This window comes from Lepidochelys olivacea, assembly GCF_965140295.1.
Source record: "Lepidochelys olivacea isolate rLepOli2 genome assembly, chromosome: 1".
NCBI classification, from domain to species: domain Eukaryota; kingdom Metazoa; phylum Chordata; order Testudines; family Cheloniidae; genus Lepidochelys; species Lepidochelys olivacea.
The window spans coordinates 267,158,838-267,179,996 of record NC_140411.1 but is presented as its reverse complement, the minus strand read 5'-3'; the positions used below and the strand labels follow the sequence as shown (position 1 = coordinate 267,179,996).

The 21,159-nt window shown below is 44.7% G+C and overlaps 1 protein-coding gene across 1 annotated transcript in view; it reads left to right on the top strand.

Annotated features, from left to right (window-relative positions):
• Window positions 1-13,036, top strand: part of SLC17A8 (solute carrier family 17 member 8) — a gene marked incomplete at its 5' end in the record, with an annotated part of 41,857 nt that extends 28,821 nt beyond the window's left edge. Inside the window, 7 exons of the mRNA XM_084618374.1 lie at window positions 275-361; window positions 1,123-1,268; window positions 3,585-3,734; window positions 4,806-4,938; window positions 9,103-9,213; window positions 10,547-10,674; window positions 11,267-13,036. Of these exons, the coding sequence (XP_084474500.1) occupies window positions 275-361; window positions 1,123-1,268; window positions 3,585-3,734; window positions 4,806-4,938; window positions 9,103-9,213; window positions 10,547-10,674; window positions 11,267-11,605 (1,094 nt within the window). The 3' untranslated portion in view covers window positions 11,606-13,036. The remainder of the gene's footprint in view (window positions 1-274; window positions 362-1,122; window positions 1,269-3,584; window positions 3,735-4,805; window positions 4,939-9,102; window positions 9,214-10,546; window positions 10,675-11,266) is intronic.
• Between the last annotated feature and the right edge of the window lie 8,123 nt (window positions 13,037-21,159).

Genomic DNA, 21,159 nt, shown 5'->3' with positions numbered 1-21,159 from the left:
ACAGATAATACAGCTTACCTACCTCGACATATGCTGCCGCATGATAAAGGTACCACCTGGACTTTGTGATGCTGGTCTTAAGTGCACACTGTAGTTACTGGGTGGTGGAACCAGGGGTGCCGGCTTGAAGTGGTTTCCATCATATACAGGGTTTACAGTTTGGTACACAAATTATTCCAGCCCCCCTGTGTAGTTGTTCTAATTCCTATAGGAAATGAGTTGGAGGAATTAGGTAACATAGCTGACATGTTTTCTCAATCCTTTTGATCTTCAGGTTCCTACGCTGGGGCAGTGGTTGCCATGCCCTTGGCAGGGATATTGGTACAGTACATAGGGTGGCCATCAGTCTTTTATATTTATGGTGAGTTGTTTAATGTAAAATGGTGCACAGTTGGATCAGCATTGTTAGATAGTGTAGTACAAATCTGATTTAAAAGTAGTACCAATCAAAATTGTTCAGTCTTATTGTCAGCTTTCTGTGAAGTGTTACAAGATACTATGGTAATATATTGTAAAATGCTTTTAAACTGTAATGATTTCAACATATAGTGCAGGGCTACATACTGGCGAGCCCTGGTGAAAGCCCACTTAACCACCCAAAGATACCCCAAGCATGCTGATACATCCCTGAAGTTGCATCTTCTTTGTGCTTAAACGCTTACCCATTCACAAAAAAGTAGAGGCTCCAAAAGCCACGCACAGTAGGGAAGCTCACCTCTGCATGTTTGTCTGTTTCAGAGGCAGGATAGTTTACACTGATCCTTTGCACAGAGTGTGCTGCAAGGTTTGCCAATCAGGATCTGCTTTACATAGCCCATACCAATTTTTTTTTTTTGGATTAATCACAATTCCCCCGGTCCCCCATGTAGATATGTGCTTCTGCCTTCCCCCACCTCCCCAGGCACATAAGTGCAGTGTGCTGAATAGGTGCTCAGATACCCCTGTGATGGGCACAGTATAAATACACAGCTATAACATTTCCATGTGAATTTGTGCAGATTTCCTGCCGGAGTTTGATTTGATTTGGTCCTCAGATAAATAATTGAAACATTAGGCATTACAGATACTTTACCATTACACAATGGCATTTGAAACCAATCTGTTTTCTTTCCACCTCTACAGGAATGTTTGGAATTGTTTGGTACATGTTCTGGCTGCTTCATGCCTATGAGAGCCCTGCTGCACACCCAACAATAACCAGTGAAGAAAGGACATACATAGAAACAAGTATAGGAGAAGGGGCCAGCCTCGTTAGTGTAAGTGCAAATGTAAGTATAATTTAATGGTCATAGACAGAAAATACCTGGGTTTTGGTGGTCATTGTCATTTATGGCAAACAAACATATTAAAACTTTGCATTATATCAGTGTGTGGATAGGGATACAGTGTAGACTTTAGCATACATAAGGGAAGCTTTTATTTTCTTAAAGGCTACAGAATCCAGCCCATGCATAAAAATATACAAATCTAATCAATATACACAATTCAATGTCCTTTCAGCTCAAGGGTTCTACTCCTGTCTAAACTTAAGGGGACAGATTCTGATCTCGCTTACGAGTAATCCAACTGAGTTCAGAAAAAATGAAGTCAATTTTGCTCCCTAGCTCAGCCGCTGCCAACAATTCTTGTCCGTGGAAGGTCTGAATGCACAGTCGGGGTTCTCTGACTCTCTTGATCTTAAGACAGCCTGCGTTTTTTGATTTTGTCACCCCCTTTCACTCCCCAGACCTTTCCTTAGCTTTGTTACCAGTAACAGACTGGAAACCTGATTCCAAAATATATTTTCCAATCAAATTTGTCTTCCTCCATTTATGTAACTTGGTTTTGCTATTGTTTGTAAAAACAAAAGCTGTTTCTTGATAACCTATTCCTTCCTGGCTTCCATTCTTCAACATTCTGTAACAAAATAACCCAAATTGGCTTTGGATTATTGATGATTTGGCTAACAATCGTGGTGGTTGGATAATGTGTCAAATTCTACCCTTGGATGCGCACCTGATGCATTCATTGAAATCAATCAGACCTTGGCTGGAGACACACATGCACATCCAAGGTACCATTGCACCCTTAATATTAATTGGATCAACATAAATACATCTATGTGGAGTTCATACCATGCTGTGTACATAATAGATCCATCTTAAAGAGAAGAAAAAACTATATATCCATGTTATCATCATTACAAATTGTTTCTTTTAGGAATTCTATTGTAAATAAGCGTGGTTCTGAAGTAATTTCCTTCCTGCTGTACGGATTACTGAAGCATAAATGGAAACTCAAAGTGAGAATAGTGAATTGCATAAATTCCATTTGATCCCAAGGACTTTAGTTCAAGTCCCAATTTAGACTAAAACTGATATCTGCCTGTCACTTAATTACTGCATATTTACAATATTGAATTTATCAGATTGAATCACACCAGAAGACACTGAGGAACATATCAAGGTTTTCCTGCAATTTACTTTATAATTCTTCTTACCCACTGTACCACTGTTGCTCTACACCAGTGGTTTTCAAACTTTTTTTTTCTGGTGACCCAGTTGAAGAAAATTGTTGACGCCCATGACCCAACTGAGCTGGGGATGAGGGATTGTGGTGTGAGAGGGGCTCATGGCTGGTGCAGAGGGTTGAGGTGTGGGGGTGAGGGCTGAGCTTGTAATGAGGGGTTCAGGGTGTGGAATGGGGCTCTGGGCTAGGGCAGGGGGTTGGGGTGTGGGAAGGGGTCAGGGCTCAGGGTGCAGGCTCTGGGGTGGGGCTGGGGATAAGGGGGTTGTGGTGCAGGAGGTGGCTCTGGGGCGGGGAGGGATCAGGGCTGGCAGGGGGTTGGGGTGCATGAGAGGGTCAGGACTCTGGCTGGAGGTGCAGGCTCTGGTGTGGGGCCAGGAATGAGGGTTTTGGGGTGCAGGGAGGGGCTCTGGTTTTGGGGGGCTCAGGGCTGGGGCAGGGGATTGGGGTGCAGGGTTGGGGCGTGGGCTTAACTTGGGTGTCTGCCGGTCAGCGGCGCAGGGGGGTGTGTGCTCAGGCAGGCTTTCTGTCTGTCCTGGCACCGTGAACTGCGCTGGGCCCCAGAAGCGGCCAGCAGCAGGTCCTGCTCCAAGGTGGAGGTATGCATGTGGCTCTCAACCGCAGGCACCCCCCCCCCAAGCTCCCATTGGCCGGGAACTGGCTGGAAACAGTGCAGAGCTGGTGCTTGGGCTGGGGGCAGCACGTGGAGCTCTGTGGCACCCCCACCTAGGAGCGGGACCTGCTGCTGGCCACTTCCAGGGCACACAGTGCGGTGTTAGAAAAGGTAGGGGCTAGCCTGCCATAGCTGGGCAGCACTGCCAATGGGACTTTTAATGGCCCGGATGGCGGTGCTGACCAGAGCCAGCGTGACCCAGTGCCTTACATTCTGCGACCCAGGAGTGGGTCGCGACCCACAGTTTGAAAACCACTGCTCTACACAGTCTCTCAAAAGTCCTAACCCTTCAAAGAAAGAAGCTCTTTCTTGCTCCCAGCCACAAACCCTCAAGGAGTTGATTCTCCACTTGCTGTCTTTGCCTTGCTTTTACCTGTACAAAACATCTTCAATTTGTCTGTTCTAGAAATTTAGTACCCCTTGGAAGAAGTTTTTCACTTCAATGCCGGTGTATGCAATTATCGTGGCAAACTTTTGTAGAAGCTGGACCTTCTATTTGCTGCTTATAAGTCAGCCTGCTTACTTTGAAGAGGTCTTTGGCTTTGCAATAAGTAAGGTACGTTTCTTAATTCCAGCTCTTTCACTTTGGACCTGGTCTTGCAAGGTGCTGAGAGGCCTCAACTCCCTCCAAAGCCAGTTACAGCTGATAATATCAACGTTTATCTTTAAGCTTTTTTTTCTTAATTTTATCTGTTTAAATTTTCACAGTTGTGGGAAATTGAGGGGAGAGGGTCAGACAATAATTGAATGACAGCAGACATTGAGATTGAAAAAGGTAAAGCTTTTATAACCATTAAAGCACAAATTGTCAACATCACATGTCAAAATATACAAAGTAAATATCCTTAAATCAAAACCTAATAAGTTCTCAAGTAGCATTTTTCTTTCTTTGTCAAGCCATAAATGTCAATTATTATAGATGGAATTATTTTTGTTGGTTGCTGTGTATGGTGAAAACAACATTTACTGACATTTACCAATAAAAATCTAATCCTTCTAAGCTTATTTATAACAAGTGCCGGGGTAAGTGGAATTTTAACTTTCTTCTAATTAACTCCTTGGCAAGAGGAACTATAAAAACCAGAAAAATGTATGAAAATACTAGGGTGAGATTCTCAACCATTCTCTGGCTCCTCTAAGCTGACAGAGAGGGACAGAGTGGCATAAAAGGGCCCTAAAAGCCCCATTTCAGGCTGAGGGAGAGTTCCCCTGGTGCAGAAGCTATGGAGAGAGCCACAGAGCTGCCACCCAAGGACCCTGTCACAAGCCCTGGTGTAGGGGGACCCCCAAAGGGGCAGGATAGGGGCAGTAGATTTCTGGCAGTGCTGTGGCCTACTGGCCGGCCAAAGGAGGCTGCCATGACTCAGGCCTCCGGGGCTGTCTAAATTATGCCAAGGCCTCTCCAGCTCCTAGAACAGCACAAAACTGGGATGACACAAAGGTGGCTTAAAGATACCATAACCCCCTTCTCCTTGGGCTGAAAATTCTGTAAAAGTTGCAGCCCGGAATCCTTTGCCTTAGTATCTGTTTAAACAAATAAATACCAGAAGGAAAAAATATTGCTGAACAAAAGATAAAAATAGAACAAGAGAAGACATTGGCTTACATATACTTTATTTAATTTCAGGTTGGCCTTTTGTCTGCAGTTCCACATATGGTCATGACAATTATTGTTCCCATTGGTGGGCAATTAGCTGACTTTTTACGAAGTAGAAAGATTTTAACCACTACCACTGTAAGAAAAATCATGAATTGTGGAGGTACTGTTGGATTTTACAGATCAAACATATAGTCATGTGTTGCAATTTCTGCACAAATCACAATTTCTCTTTCCATGGGTTTCCTATTTTTCCCTCTCAAAGCCCAGAGGGTGACTGCCAACTTCCACATTGCAGCCCCTTTCTGCTGCAAACTTCCTGGCTTTATATCTTAGCTATGCTCTCCCCACCCTGCCAGAGTTACCCGCAGGGGGCTGTGACTTCCTCCCACCGTGTCTACCCCATGGCACGTTTGGTCGCTCTCCCTGGTAACTGGGCCTGGGTGGGGAGCGGGATGGAACCACTTCTCTCACTGGCTGAAGCTGGCTGCTCTGGGTCACTGCTCTGTCCAGTGCAGCAACTGGCTGAGAGAGAGCCTGGCTGGGGAGGCAGCAGTGGCCCACCCAATCTGCTACCTGCCTAGACCTGGCTACTGAGGACAAGCCAGAAATATGCTGGGATTGAGGGCAGTGGTGATTCTGGCAGGGGCTGAACATATCGAGGGGGAGGCACAATGGAGAAGAACAGAGTCCCTCTCTTACTTCGGGTACGGTCAAGGCAACAAAAATGGGTAACAATTTAACAGTAAAGTATTACAGGGTAACTCGGAGGCGTTGACGCTGACACACAGGCTGGGTTGCCCACTGGGGTGAGTCAATGGGTGGAGGTGGTACTTCCTCCCCCAGGCCCACCACCCAGGGCTGAAACCCGAACTCACGGGCATCTCTTAAAGTCACAGAATCCGTGACAAAATTGTAGGCTTAGTTATTGCGTAATTGCTCAGCTGGGGGTTTATACCTTCCTCTGAAACATCTGGTACTAACCACAGTCAGAGAAAAGTTACTAAGCTAGATGGACCCTGGAACTACTCTAGTTTGTCAGTTCCTTTGTTCTTGTGTCCCTATATGTGGCACAATATGAATGAAGTAAATCAAGAGTTGCACCTGCTTGGAGCAGGTCTGAATGTGACCCTAAATCATCAAGGAACATTCTCAAATTAACTGACCAGGGGATTGCCATTATGTCACCCATACTTGATGCACCTGGAAGAATGGTCACAACTTCTTAACAAAGACAGAAGTTAGTTTCCAGAAGTTCCTTGTAGTACTTGACGATTTATATTAATGTCTCACTGCTGTCTGATAAAATCTCCATTTACTATTGTTACAAAGGCCATCTCAGATCACTAGAATTGAAATGAATTAAAGGAGAGAAATATTTCTTTCTTTTTTCCAAGTTTGTTTACTTGAGGCATTTGACAGTACTTTGCATATAATCATGTTCACTGTTTCCCCTGTATAGTCAGTGTGTCAGTTTCCCTGTCTTTTTGTCTGGGTCTCTCACACAGCAACAGGGAAAAGAAGAACTATTAAAATAAATAAACATACAAACAGTAAAATCTTATAAAGAAAAGGAGGACTTGTGGCACCTTAGAGACTCACCAATTTATCTGAGCATAAGCTTTCGTGAGCTACAGCTCACTTCATCAGAGGCATAAAGTGGATAATGCAGTGAGGATGTTTTATACACACAGAACATGAAAAAACATGATACAGTTCTGTGGTGACCTAGAATCCTATTTTCGACGTCTCCGACTCAACGAATATTTCCAACGCTCCTCTGAACAACATGCTAATCCACAGAGACCTCCCTACCCAACACTACCAAAAGAGGGATTCTAGGTGGACTCCTCCTGAAGGTCAAGACAGCAGACTGGACTTCTATATAGAGTGCTTCCGCCGACGTGCACGGGCTGAAATTGTGGAAAAGCAGCATCACTTGCTCCACAACCTCAGCCGTGCAGAACACAATGCCATCCACAGCCTCAGAAACAACTCTGACATCATAATCAAAAAGGCTGACAAAGGAGGTGCTGTTGTCATCATGAATAGGTCGGAATATGAACAAGAGGCTGCTCGGCAGCTCTCCAACACCACTTTCTACAAGCCATTACCCTCTGATCCCACTGAGGATTACCAAAAGAAACTACAGCATTTGCTCAAGAAACTCCCTGAAAAAGCACAAGATCAAATCCACACAGACACACCCCTGGAACCCCGACCTGGGATATTCTATCTACTACCCAAGATCCATAAACCTGGAAATCCTGGGCGCCCCATCATCTCAGGCATTGGCACCCTGACAGCAGGATTGTCTGGCTATGTAGACTCCTTCCTCAGGCCCTACGCTACCAGCACTCCCAGCTATCTTCGAGACACCACTGACTTCCTAAGGAAACTACAATCCATCGGTGATCTTCCTGAAAATACCATCCTGGCCACTATGGATGTAGAAGCCCTCTACACCAACATTCCACACAAAGATGGACTACAAGCTGTCAGGAACAGTATCCCCGATAATGTCACGGCAAACCTGGTGGCTGAACTTTGTGACTTTGTCCTCACCCATAACTATTTCACATTTGGGGACAATGTATACCTTCAAATCAGCGGCACTGCTGCTACCCGCGTGGCCCCACAGTAAGCCAACATTTTTATGGCTGACTTAGAACAACGCTTCCTCAGCTCTCATCCCCTAATACCCCTACTCTACTTGCACTACATTGATGACATCTTCTTCATCTGGACCCATGGAAAAGAAGCCCTTGAGGAATTCCACCATGATTTCAACAATTTCCATCCCACCATCAACCTCAGCCTGGACCAGTCCACACAAGAGAACCACTTCCTGGACACTACGGTGCTAATAAGCGATGGTCACATAAACACCACCCTATACCAGAAACCTACTGACCACTATGCCTACCTACATGCCTCCAGCTTTCACCCAGACCACACCACACTGTCCATTGTCTACAGCCAAACTCTACGATACAACCGCATTTGCTCCAACCCCTCAGACAGAGACAAACACCTACAAGATCTCTATCAAGCATTCTTACAACTACAATACCCACCTGCTGAAGTGAAGAAACAGATTGACAGAGCTAAAAGAGTACCCAGAAGTCTCCTACTACAGGACAGGCCTAACAAAGAAAATAACAGAACACTACTAGCCGTCATCTTCAGCCCCCAACCAAAACCTCTCCAACGCATTATCAAAGATCTACAACCTATCTTGAAGGACGACCCATCACTCTCACAAATCTTGGGAGACAGGCCAGTCCTTGCCTATAGACAGCCCCCCAACCTGAAGCAAATACTCACCAGCACTACATACCACACAACAGAACCACTAACCCAGGAACCTATCCTTGCAACAAAGTCTGTTGCCAACTGTGCCCACATATCTATTCAGGGGACACCATCACAGGGCCTAATAACATCAGCCACACTATCAGAGGCTCGTTCACCTGCACATCTACCAATGTGATCTATGCCATCATGTGCAAGCAATGCCCCTCTGCCATGTACATTGGTCAAACTGGACAGTCTCTACGTAAAAGAATAGATGGGCACAAATCAGATGTCAAGAATTATAACATTCATAAACCAGTCGGAGAACACTTCAATCTCTCTGGTCACGCGATTACAGACATGAAAGTTGCGATATTACAACAGAAAAACTTCAAAACCAGACTCCAGCAAGAGACTGCTGAATTGGAATTCATTTGCGAATTGGATACAATTAACTTAGGCTTGAATAGAGACTGGGAGTGGTTAAGTCATTATGCAAGGTAACCTATTTCCCCTTGTTTTTCCTACCACCCCTCCCCCCCCACTGTTCCTCAGACGTTCTTGTTAAACCCTGGATTTGTGCTGGAAATGGCCCACCTTAATTATCATACACATTGTAAGGAGAGTGATCACTTTAGATAAGCTATTACCAGCAGGAGAGTGGGGTGGGGGAAGAGAAAACCTTCTGAAGTGATAAACACCCATTTTTTCATGGTCTGTGTGTATAAAACATCCTCACTGCATTTTCCACTTTATGCATCCGATGAAGTGAGCTGTAGCTCACGAAAGCTTATGCTCAGATAAATTGGTTAGTCTCTAAGGTGCCACAAGTACTCCTTTTCTTTTTGCGAATACAGACTAACACGGCTGCTACTCTGAAACCTAAAATCTTATAGTGAACCCACAAAAAATTGGCAACTGATTGCATTAACTCATATTTTAAAACTCACTAGATTGATTTGTCCTTATTGGTGTCTTTTTAACCAGTATACTTTATAGAACTTAATTTAGTCCCGTGTTTCTTTTGCAGGTTTTGGTATGGAAGCAACTTTGCTATTGGTAGTTGGTTACTCTCATACAAGAGGTGTGGCTATCTCCTTCTTGGTGCTGGCAGTAGGATTTAGTGGATTTGCTATTTCAGGTAAAGTTTCATCTTATTAATCATCATATTAGCTACTTACATGGCTGCTTATGGGAAAGCCCTGTTTCCTGCTCCAACAATGATTATTGGAGTACCTGCATTATATGGAGTTTGTGAGAATCTGAGTCTTTATCACTCTAGGTTTACAATACCTCCATGCTCTTCAGATTGCATCACACATTTACCTCAGAATATTGGGCTATTATCATTCAAAACATTAAACCTAATAGGATACAGGGCTAACTATTCTGAAACTCAAATGTAAGATGAGAAGGTTTGAAATGTGGTTTAAACAGTCAGTATAATTCTCAGACTGTAATCATGCTGGTTCTGTCTGTTTGCTCCTCTGACAGCCCCCTTCAGTCCTTCTATAACTCTGATACTTGCAGAAAGTGTATGAATTACTTCTCCGCTGCCTGTAGCCTAGTTGTCAGCTGGCTTTTCCTCTGCCAGCTGCACCTGCTGGGTCATCACGCTGTGTGTCCTATAACTGTCTCTGCCCCTGGACAGGTAGTTCCTTTCAACTCCATGGGCTTATCCCGCACATGCTGGGCTCTGCAGCTCCTTGGACACCATTGTTTCCCTCATCGGAGAGGAGTTTTTATTTCTAATTTCCATTTTACCAATACTCAGCCTTTCTAGTGCTTTCAGTTCCCTGGAACTCTTGAGAAAATACCGTTTGGAATGTACATGGCTTTTCCTTGCAGTTATCCGCAGCTGATACGCACAGCTTTTGTTACCTACAGTATTACACTGCTTGACAATCACTTAAATTGCTTTTTATCTTGGGGTTTCTTTTCTAATAAAATATTTATCCACTAGAAATCTACAGGAACTGTAATTAAACTTTCCACTATATATTCTGGCTGTCTGATATTTTGGCAAATTGTCACTAAAACTACAGGGGAAAAAGTTTCTGAAAATGATCCCTAAATTAAAGCATGAAACTCAGTTGAAGAATTAGAGACTCAAACTTATGAGTTGTTAATCCTTTAATGAAAAATTCAATGTTGGGTACATCACTTTAAGGCTTCAGTGCCTGCAGTCACCTAGCATCTGAAGGATCAAGTCGTCAAAATAAGCAATATCTCCTGGACTCTGTTATGCCCCAAAAGTGGAGCTGCAGGGGTTAAAAGAAGGGGGAAGCAGGATAAAGAGGTGCACCTTCCCCTTTCTTTGCTAAAAGCAGAGGGATTGCTCCCCATTCTCCCTATTCAATGCAGTGTGGATTCTCGCTCCTTTGGCAATCTCCTTTAACCACTGTTAAGCAAATCGTATGAGCCCCGGGGCGTGAAACTGACTGTGCAGTTGATTGTTGCTGCTGCTGTTACAGGATTTAATGTCAACCATTTGGATATTGCACCCCGGTATGCCAGCATTCTGATGGGGATCTCCAATGGTGTGGGGACGCTGTCAGGAATGGTGTGCCCACTCATTGTTGGTGCGATGACTAAACACAAGGTAATGTTTCCTTACCTGTTTCTAGAATGAGGATTGAATTACATGCAAGATTAAGATCATTTCAAAGGTTATTGGATCTCTGATTTTTTTCAGCAGTGTGTGTGGTTTTTTTCCCCTTTACCAAAATACTAGGTGCTGTATCCTCAGCTGGTATCAATGGAAGGGGGATACCAGTTTATACCTGCTAAGCATCTTGCCCTGAAATTTCACTAGGGTACTGTCTTAGGGTGGTATCATGCTCTCCTGCAGAAAAACCCGCAAGAGTTACTTGGAAAACTGCAGTGTAATACTGCTGAGGTTCCTAAGCAATCATCGCTCTGAAATGGGATTTGCCTCCTTGCATTTAGTAAGGGCCATGGCCTTCTAACTTCATGAGTGTCCTACAACCTGCAGGGAAATCACATTAGTATTTTATTAGCTATCATTATGGAGGAAAAAAGAAATATTCTTTACAATTATTTTCTTCAAATGTTTTATTTATAAAATTAGGAATCAGACAATCAATGTACAATGTGTGCTAACTCCTGGTCTAATCCAGCGGTTAATATTTCCATTTACGGCAAACCTAATGAGTCCTATATCATTCTTTCAGACCCGGGAAGAGTGGCAAAATGTCTTTCTGATAGCAGCTCTTGTGCACTACAGTGGAGTGATATTCTATGCTATCTTCGCTTCTGGTGAGAAGCAAGAATGGGCTGACCCTGAAAGCCACAGCGAAGAGAAATGTGGCATAATTGACCAAGATGAACTGGCTGAAGAAACGGAACTGAGCAGTGATACTTTTGTTAGTCCAAAGAAAACATACGGCGCTACCAGTCAAAACAATGATGTGCGGAAAAAGGCATGGAGAAAGCAAAAGGGAGTAATGCAGGACATAGAGGAACAGACTTCCTACCATTATGAAAATGGAAATTTTCAAGATAGGTCATAATATCTGAAAATGTGTGATTCGTGTGGCAAGTGTCCCAGCCCCTCCTGCCCAACTGCCTCCTAGTCAGACAGTATCCATATGTACTTGCTTATTCATTCATGGAAAATCCTGCCAAATGGCTAGATGTAAGCTGGAGTAATTCTCTCCTTGTAGCACAGAAAAAGAGCTAATAGAAATATAACTGGCAAACCTACGTTTGGCTTTCAATCAGATCTGTGTGGGATGGACTGAGGGCTCCCTACACAGCCCTATTGAATTTAGCATTGGTGTAGCAGGTCTGTCTGCTTGGCTCTGATTGTGGGAGCAGGGCCCTTCAAGTAAGGAAAAGGCCATAATGGGTTGTGGGATTCATGGTAATTTAATGACATTCCTCCTACCCCAATGTGTGTTTACTAGGAAGCCCATAGACACAGAAGTTTGGCCATTGTTGCCTACGTAGGACAGGGGTTCTCAAACTGGGGGTTGTGACCTCTCAGGGCGTTGCAAGGTTATGACATGGGGGTCATGAGCTGTCAGCCTCCCCACCCAAACCCCACTTTGCCTCCAGCATTTATAATAGTGTTAAATATAAAAAATATGGTGTTAATTTATAAGGGGGGGTCGCACTCAGAGGCTTGCCGTGTGAAAGGGGGTCACCAGTACAAAAGTTTGGTCAAGTTTTAGGTTCCTGCTGAGCGATGAGAGTGAAGGAAATTTAAAATTATTAAATTAAAATATAGTCAAATATGGTCACCCAACAGCAGTAGGGGAATGTGTAACCAAGATTGCTGAAACTATTATTCCAACAATGCTTTCGTTCAAGGAGAGAGACTTTTTTCTTTATACATTATGCACCCAGGTTGGATCAAGAAATATAATGGCTACTGTAGAGATTATTTCCCTCAACCTCCCCCACCCCTGATTTTGTGTTGGCATGAAAAAATACTTTTGAAACAAAAATCATCTTCCTATTCATCATAGTCCCATAAAGATAAGATTTTCACTCAGCTCCTTATTGTAAAGCGCTTTAAATATATTTTTCTAGAATAAAATGTGGGTAAAATTATAGGCCTCAGCCTAGCAGCCCTTGTTTTCGTGAATGAGATCACTTATGTGAGTAAAGTCTATAGTTTTGGGCCTATAGCTCTTTCCTTTTACATACTGCTGCCGTGTCTCCATTGCTGTGAGTGAGGTATAGTACGTTTTTTTGGGAAAAAGGGTTTCTCTTTAAAGAAATGACCCGATTCTCAGATATTCTAATTTTACTCTCTCTCTGCCATCAGTACATGTTCGATATAGTAAAATGGCTTTAGATTTTTTTCCACCATCTTTGGAAGCTACCAAGATTACAATGGAGCGGCCTATATCATCTGAAACCTTTAGCTGTGCTCAAAAGCTCATTGTGGCAATAATATTTTCTTAATGAAGAATTTCAGTCAACTGTTTGTTTTACATTCGGATAAATGTCTCAGTAAAATCAAGTAAAATGATCCTGTTTACTTTGTGATGTTTTATGTCACATCTCAATCTTGTCATGTGGGGTTATAATGCATCTTTTATAGCCAATGTAAAGTTCATGATAAGATTAGAAATTTAAAACATGTTATAGGCACTAATCTGGCTGTGTTACTGTAGTGCAATTGAGTGCATAGGTGGGACTATCCTTAGAGTACCCGTTCGCTGAAGGTGGAAGGTATGAATTTCAGCTAAAGTAGACAAAACCCATGCTAAACGTAAGTGTAGTGGCAGAAGCAGGACAGGATAGCTGCCCAAGTGCATACCTAGGGTCTCAGACAGGCTAGCCCACCCCGCCACTCGTGCTGCCGCAGCTGCACTTCTATTTCTAGTGCACTAACTAGATCAGAGCTAGTGCAGGTGTGTCTCAGAAGGGTGACCAGGTATCCTGATTTTATAGGGATGGTTCCAATATTCAGGGCTTTGTCTTTTATAGGCAGTTATTGCCCTTTACCCTCTGTCCTGATTTTTCACACTTGCTATCCGGTCAGCCTACATCTCAGTAAGCTGAAATTACACCTTCCAGCTCCAGCGTAGATACACCCTGAGACATATTCATTTGAATCCACAGATGACTTATCTTCCACACACATAACTAAACAAGAGAGACAAGGAAGTCAGCCAATCCTCTTTCCCTGACTACAATCGCTTTCCTATACAGCAAAATCCAGTCTAGAATATATAGATAAAACCAAATAGAATGGGCCAAATTCTCTGCTGATGTAAATAAATGCAGAGAATTTGAGTCAGTATCTTTACTACTACATCAAAAATATAGTTGTCCTTTTACACAACACGGTCTATTAAAAAGCAATGGTCATCTATTAATTTTGTAATAATTTGATTATCCAAATCATAAAAAACCCTTTTCCCATACATTTAAAAATGCCACAAGTAAGTCCTGTTCTATTAGAACAGAAGAAAACCCAACACACTTTTTGCTCTTTTAGAATCCTTTAAGCTAAATTCTAAAAGGGTTCGTTGGCTACCTATTTGATTAAATTTGGAATAGCTAAAAGAAAAAGCTTTCTCTTACAGTGTGTAGGGAACCAGGGTGGCTTCCCTCCGAACCAGAGGGTAAAGAGCCACCCTCTCAGCCTGAGTGGGCGGGACCAGAGCGAGCTTACGCCAATCCCCGGAAGGGGAGGGGTGGGACAGGAAGTACAAAGGGCGGGACCCTTTGCCCAGTGAGGGGAGCACTAGGGAGGGAGACAGACACAGGCTGCTCCCTCAAGACCCTGCTGCCGACCCACGGGAGGCCCTGGGCCAGGAGGAACCTGACCGGGAGGAAGGCCTGTGGCGACCAGGACTGCCAGCCGCTGAGTACCCGGAGGACCTGGAGGGGCCCGGCTGTAGCCTGGGCCAGCGTGAGCCCGACACGGAGGGGGAGCTGGAGCTGCCAGCAGCTGAATACCCGGACGAGCTGGAGGGGCCAGAGAGGCCCGCTTGAGAGACCGGGTAGGAAGTAGCCCAGGGCAGAACTGCACCGTGCGGTGGGTGTATTTGGTCAGCGGGGTATGGATGGCCCCGCGCTGGCCGAGTGGCGGGACCTTCGCCTCCCGCCACTGCCAGGGCCCTGGGCTGGAACGCAGTGGAGTTGGGTGGGCCTGCGTTCCCCTACCCCGGCCAACCCGCCTTGGGTAGCAGAATCGCGCGCCGCCGACCCGTGCCGGCGTGCCCCCGCCTGAGGGGCGCGCTGCAGGCTCGGGCCAGCACACCTTTCCCGCTAATTCCCCAGCGCCCAAAAGGTGTGACTGAGGCCTGCCAGTGGGACCATAGCTCTCCATCGCTCCCTAGGGGCTCGGAGGACCGATTGAAACTTGTCACACAGTGTATAGTCAATCCTTTGGGATTTAGCGTCACAGGAGGTAGTCAAATATTGTGATTAGATTACAAAAAGGGTTGCATCAACCATTCCCAAATTATTTCTTTGCATCCACCATATCTTACTTGAGAAAGAGAGCATGAGCAAGAGCATTAGCTCCCTTCATATGCACAACCGCACAGACAACCTCCCCTTCCATTTACAATCACATAACATGTCTGGGGCAGTTACAGCAAATGTTTACATGGAACAGTTTTTTTACACACACACACACACACACACGTCTTTTTAACTTGGTAGGGAGGAACAAGAAAGACAGACAGCCAGCATTCCGCAGTTTGAAAATCACTGGGATAAACTACTTTATGAACAGTAATAGTTACATTTCGGCATGCTAAGGGTAATCCTTATCTATAGGGCACATACATTAAGTGCAAATTATTCTTAATAAAAAGAGACAAACACCTCAGTTTGGGAGCCAACGTATCTGAGCTTTATAGGACAATCTCTAATGATCATAATTATTATTTTATTGTTTGATCATCCTAGAAGTCCTTAGAGTGATTTCCTTCTCCTTGTACACTATTACACATTTGGCTAGGAGCTCAGTCCTAACTGTGCAATAGATTGCACTGATTCCATGGAAGATCCATTCAAGATGACTTTAGTGGGAGCTGAGCCTTTGTCAGAACCTCAAACAAAGTGGCTCAGACCCTTTCAGGTTTAGCTGTTCGGTGCAACTGAGTCTTTTCACCTTCCTCTGGAAGTTCTAATGGCTGTCACAGGCAGAATACAAGGATCAATGATCTAATGTGTTATGGCCACTCCTCTGTTCCTCAGATAAGGCCCTTTAGCCAAAAAGAATAGGACTCCTTAAAGACCATTCAATTATAGGGGAGGGAGTGAGTGTGAGAGAGTGTGTGTGTGTGTGTGTGTGGTGGGGGGGAGGGAGGTGGAGACGGATACAGGGCAGAGAACAATGTTTATATCTGAAGGTTTGCTTGAATCAAACTTCTCTGATATAAAACCCAAATAACCGCTCTGTTATTGCTAACTTTGTTTAATGCTGTGCACATGTTGGAGGTGTGGGGGTGGGAGGCATGATAATCCTCACAGGCTCAGAACTGTGGCACTTCATGTAAGTCCTCATACTCAGTAGTTTAATCATATCAAAATCATATATTGCAGCTGAAAGACAAAATTTCCCAAGAAGGCAAATAACTTCTAGCAACTGCTGAAGTTTCTGCCTTGAGCAATATCATCAGATAGTAGTGGAGAGGGAGTGGAAAATCCCAAGCACTAAAACGTTTTTGCCATTAAAAGCACTGGCATGAACATCTGATCTCTGTCTATCACTACGAGGAGATCATTGACCAGCACAGCCAGTGCATCTCTGTATGATTGTATGCCCAAACCTAAAACCAAACTCACTGGGATCAAGTGGTCTTGAGGACTCCAGAGCTATTTGGACACAACCTTTTCAACTCTCCTGTCACAAGACTCAAGACAGAGAAATTATTGCAAGAGTGTCAGTCTAAAGAGTGTTGTGACGGGTTGGATCACAGAAACCCCCTTGGGAGCTGCCACCTGATGTGCCAAGACTACTTCTGTCCCTGCTTTTCTGCCCTATCAGTTAGGACTTCAGTGCCCTGCCTGGTTTGAGCCAGACCTGCTAGCCTGTTGCAAACCCAGACCCAGGTCTGAACCACGACCCCTAACAGCTGTAGGCTTAACTCAAAGCAGCTTACAGAAGTGTTCCTGTCTTTAACACTCAGATGCCCAATGGGGTCCAAACTCTAAATAAATCAGTTTTACCCTGTATAAGAAACTCATAAATTGTTCGCCCTCTATAACACGGATAGAGAGGTATGCACAGCTGTTTACCCCTCCCCCACAGGTATTAATACATATTCTGGGTTAATTAATAAGTCAAAAGTGATTTTAGTAAATACAGAAAGTAGAATTTAAGTGGTTCCAAGTAGTAACAGACAGAAGATAGTGAATTACCAAGCAAAATAAAACATGCAAGTCTAAGTCTAATACAGTAATAAAAACTGAATACAGATAAAATCTCACTCTTAGAGATGTTTCAATAAGTTTCTTTCAAAGACCGTACACCTTTCTAGTCTGGGCACAATCCTTTCCCCTGGTACAGCCTTTGTTCCAGCTCAGGTGGTAGCTAGGGGATTTCTCAAGATGGCAGCCTCCTTGTTCTGTTCCACCCACTTATATATCTTTTGCATAAGGCAGGAATCCTTTGTCTCTCTGGGTTCCCATCCCGCCTTCTCAAACACCAGGTTAAAGATGGATTCCAGTTCAGGTGACATGATCACATGTCAGTGTAAGGCTTCATTACCCGCTTGCCAGCACACATGTATACAGGAAGACTTACAAGTGAAACAGAGTCATCTTCAGACAACTGTCCTGGTTAATGGGAGCCATCAAGATTCCAAACCACCATTAATGGCTCACACTTTTCATAATGCAATAGGCCCTCAGAGTTATATTTTATATTTCTAGTTTCAGATACAAGAGTGATACATTTATACAAATAGAATGACCACACTCAGTAGAGTATAAGCTTTGTAATGATACCTTACAAGAGACCTTTTCCATGAAGCATATTTTAGTTACATTATATTCACACTCATCAGCATACTTTCATAAAATCATATAGAGTGCAACATCACAAGCGTTTCTTCTAATAATTTCTTCTTTAATAGAAATCATCCTTTGGTGCACTTACAGCCAACTCCAGGAACAGCCCCATCAGATCCCCAGTAGCTAGGAGAGGCATGGCTCTAACTCACAGGGCATAGTCCATTGCTCTCTTAATACCTCTAGAACGTTGACAGGAGGACTATGCATTTGTTTCTACTAGGCATGGTTCTGTCGTATTGGCTTGAGTTGGATCTGAGCAAAATTATTCAGAAGTTCCTCATGGTGAGAAACAGCCGACTCAGTCACTAGATGCAAATGACTTGAATTAGCCATGTGGTTCATGATCCTAGAACTGCCTTTATGAAATCAATTTTTGAACAGTGAGTTTAGGCAGCCATTTTCACAAAATAAAAACCTGACACTATATGTCCTGTGAATGTACATTTTATTGCAAACTCACTGCATTAAGGGTTTTTCATACATACTTGTTCTGAAGTGATTCAGCTGGGTTTTGTTCCCTTTAGTACAGCAAACATTAAATCATGCCCATCTGAGGCAGAGTATAAATGTGAAACATTATTGCCTAACCCAGTGAATTTTAGATTATAATTAACAGATTTTAATTAGCTGTAGAATCCATATTCCTACTCACTGAATCTTGGCAATAAGATTATCACTTTGGATAAGCGATCCAATTGCTTATCAGTAGAAAAGGCAGGCTGATCTTTACTATCTGTCCACACTATAACTTATAACTAAATTTGTTTCAGAGTAGCAGCCATGATAGTATGTATTCGCAGAAAGAAAAGTAGTACTTGTGGCACCTTAGAGACTAACACATTTATTTGAGCATAAGCTTTCGTGAGCTACAGCTCACTTCATCGGATGCCACAAGTACTCCTTTTCTTTTAACTAAATTTGCGTACTTAGTTACTAAGGGCTTGGCTACACTTGCGAGTTCGAGCGCATTAAAGCAGCCTCAGGTGCCCTAACTCATGACGCATCCACACTGGCAAGGCATGTAGAGCGCACAGACTCCGTGGCTGGAGCGCTCCTGGTACTCCACCTTGGCAAGTGGAATAATGCTTGATACTTCCCCGCTGGAGCGCCACAGTGCCAGGGTGGACACCCTGGTCCATTAGTGCACTCTGATTGGCCTCCAGAAGTGTCCCACAATGCCTGTTCTAGCCACTCTGGTCATCACTTTTTGAACTCTGCTGCCCTGCCCTCAGGTGACCAACCGTCAGACCAGCCCTTTAAATTCTCTGGGAATTTTGAAAATCCCCTTCCTGTTTGCTCAGCCAGGCATGGAGTGCTCTCAGCACATCTTTCCAGGTGACCATGCCTCCATGCACCAGGTGATCCCCAGTATGGAGAAATGGTGAGGTGCTAGACCTCATCAGTGTTTGGGGAGAGGAAGCTGTCCAGTCCCAGCCTCTCTCCAGCCATAGGAATTATGATACCTTCAGGCAGATATCAAGGGACATGATGGAAAGGGGCCATGACCAGGATGCTCTGCAGTGCAGGATTAAAGTGAAGGAGCTGCGGAACACCTGCCACAAAGCTCGCCAGGCAAACAGCCGCTCCAGCGCTGCCTCCACGACCTGCCATTTCTACAAAGAACTGGACGCGATATTTGGGGGCGACCCCACCTCCACTCCGAGGACCACTATGGACACTTCAGAGGCCAGTTCAACAAGGCAGGAGGAGGAAAGCAGGAGAGAGGGTGCTGAGGAGGAGGAATACACCCCAGAATCCCTAGATGCATGCAGCCAGGAGCTGGTCTCAAGCCAGGAGGAAAGTAGCCAGTCGCGGCAGCCGGTGCTTGGGGAAGGACAAACACCAGAGGAGGTTCCTGGTAAGCGGCTTTTATTTTGGGAAGGAAGTTATTCGGTGTGGGCTCTTGGGGCGAGGAGGTTAGGGTTGCATGCATGCCTAGATGCGGAATAGGGTGCTGATGTGCTCATTCACATTGTGGTAATCAGCCTCAGTGATCTCTTCAAAGGTCTCATCCAGAACTTGGGCAATACGCTTGCGTAGGTTTCTTGGGAGAGCCACTGTGGTCCTTTTCCCAGTCAGGCTAACATGTCTGTGCCACTGTGCTATGAGGGGCGGGGGGACCATTGCTGCACACAGGCAAGCTGCATATGGGCCAGGCCGGAAGCCGCATTGTAGTAGAAGACCCTCCCTTGCTTCCCAGGTCACCCTCAGCAGCGAGATATCTTCCAGGATGAACTCCTGTGGAAAATGTGGGGACAGTGTTCAGTGTAGGGGCCCCCTGCAGCTGTTGGCTCTCCCCAAGGCACAGAAACCCAGAGGACAATACAGTCATGAAACAATCAGTCCCCCTTGACCCTGTGCTTACTCACCATTTTGGGGCTCCTGTGGTTATGTGCACTCGCTTTGGGATGGGCAAATTCTGCTATTGTGTACACTGTGCTTGCCCTTAAGTATGGGGGAATCATTGCTCTGTCTGGTGTGAACAATGCTGCCTCTGTTAACTGTTGCATTTTGCCTTTACAGATGCAGCCGTCTGTGTTATCACTGGCCGAAAGATTGCAAAGAATTCGGAAGAGGCCACATAGAAGCAAAGAAGACATGCTGCATGAAGTCATGCAGCAGTCCCTTATCGAGAATCTAAAAGCAAAGGAGTGGAGGGAGAGTGAAAGGAGGATCCACCAGCAGAATGAGGAGCGCTAGCACAAAAGCGCAGAGCTCTAGCAGCAAAGCACGGATTAGCTGATAAGCATCATGGAGCACCAAGCGGACTTGATCCAGGCGCTCGCAGCCATGCAGGCAGCGCACTACTGCGCCCGCCCACCCATGCAGCCCTTGTCCTCAAACTCTTTCCCTTGTGCCCACATGTCACTCCAGCCCACTTTCCCCAACATCTGGGTTCTTATTGCCACCAGCTGCCTCCAACACTTGTAGCTTCACCACCCAGCCCTGAAAACTACGACCCTTACCCACTGCACTCAACCCCCATCACCATGCATTATAGCCATCCTGAAGTGCAGCATTCAGACAGGAAGTCTGAGTATGAGAACAGGACATATGCAAATCTGTGACTGAACCGTTCCCCACCCCACCCTTGCCCTTTCTGTTTCCCAAGTTGTTGTGTTTCTTTTCAATAAATGAATTTTTTGTCTTTGAAAACATTCTTTATTATTGCATAAACTAAAAGATACCTTAGCTCAGGAAAGCAACAGGCACTGCGAGTTAGCATATCAAACACAGTTTCCAACTAACATTAGAACCACCGCTCTTCACTCCTGTGCAGGGCACCAAACATTACTGGTGGCTTTCAGCCTCAAATTGCTCCCTCAAGGCATTCCTAATCCTTGCAGCCCCACGCTGGGCGCCTCTAATAGCCCTGCTCTCTAGTTGTTCAAATTCAGCCTCCAGGTGTTGAACCTCCGAGTTCCATGCCTGAATGACTCTTTCACCCTTCCTTTCACAAATGTTATGGAGGATACAGCACGTGACTATAACCACGGGGATGCTATCATTGGCCAGGTCCAGCTTCCCATACAGAGAGCGTTAGCGGCCCTTTAAATGGCCAAAAGCACACTCC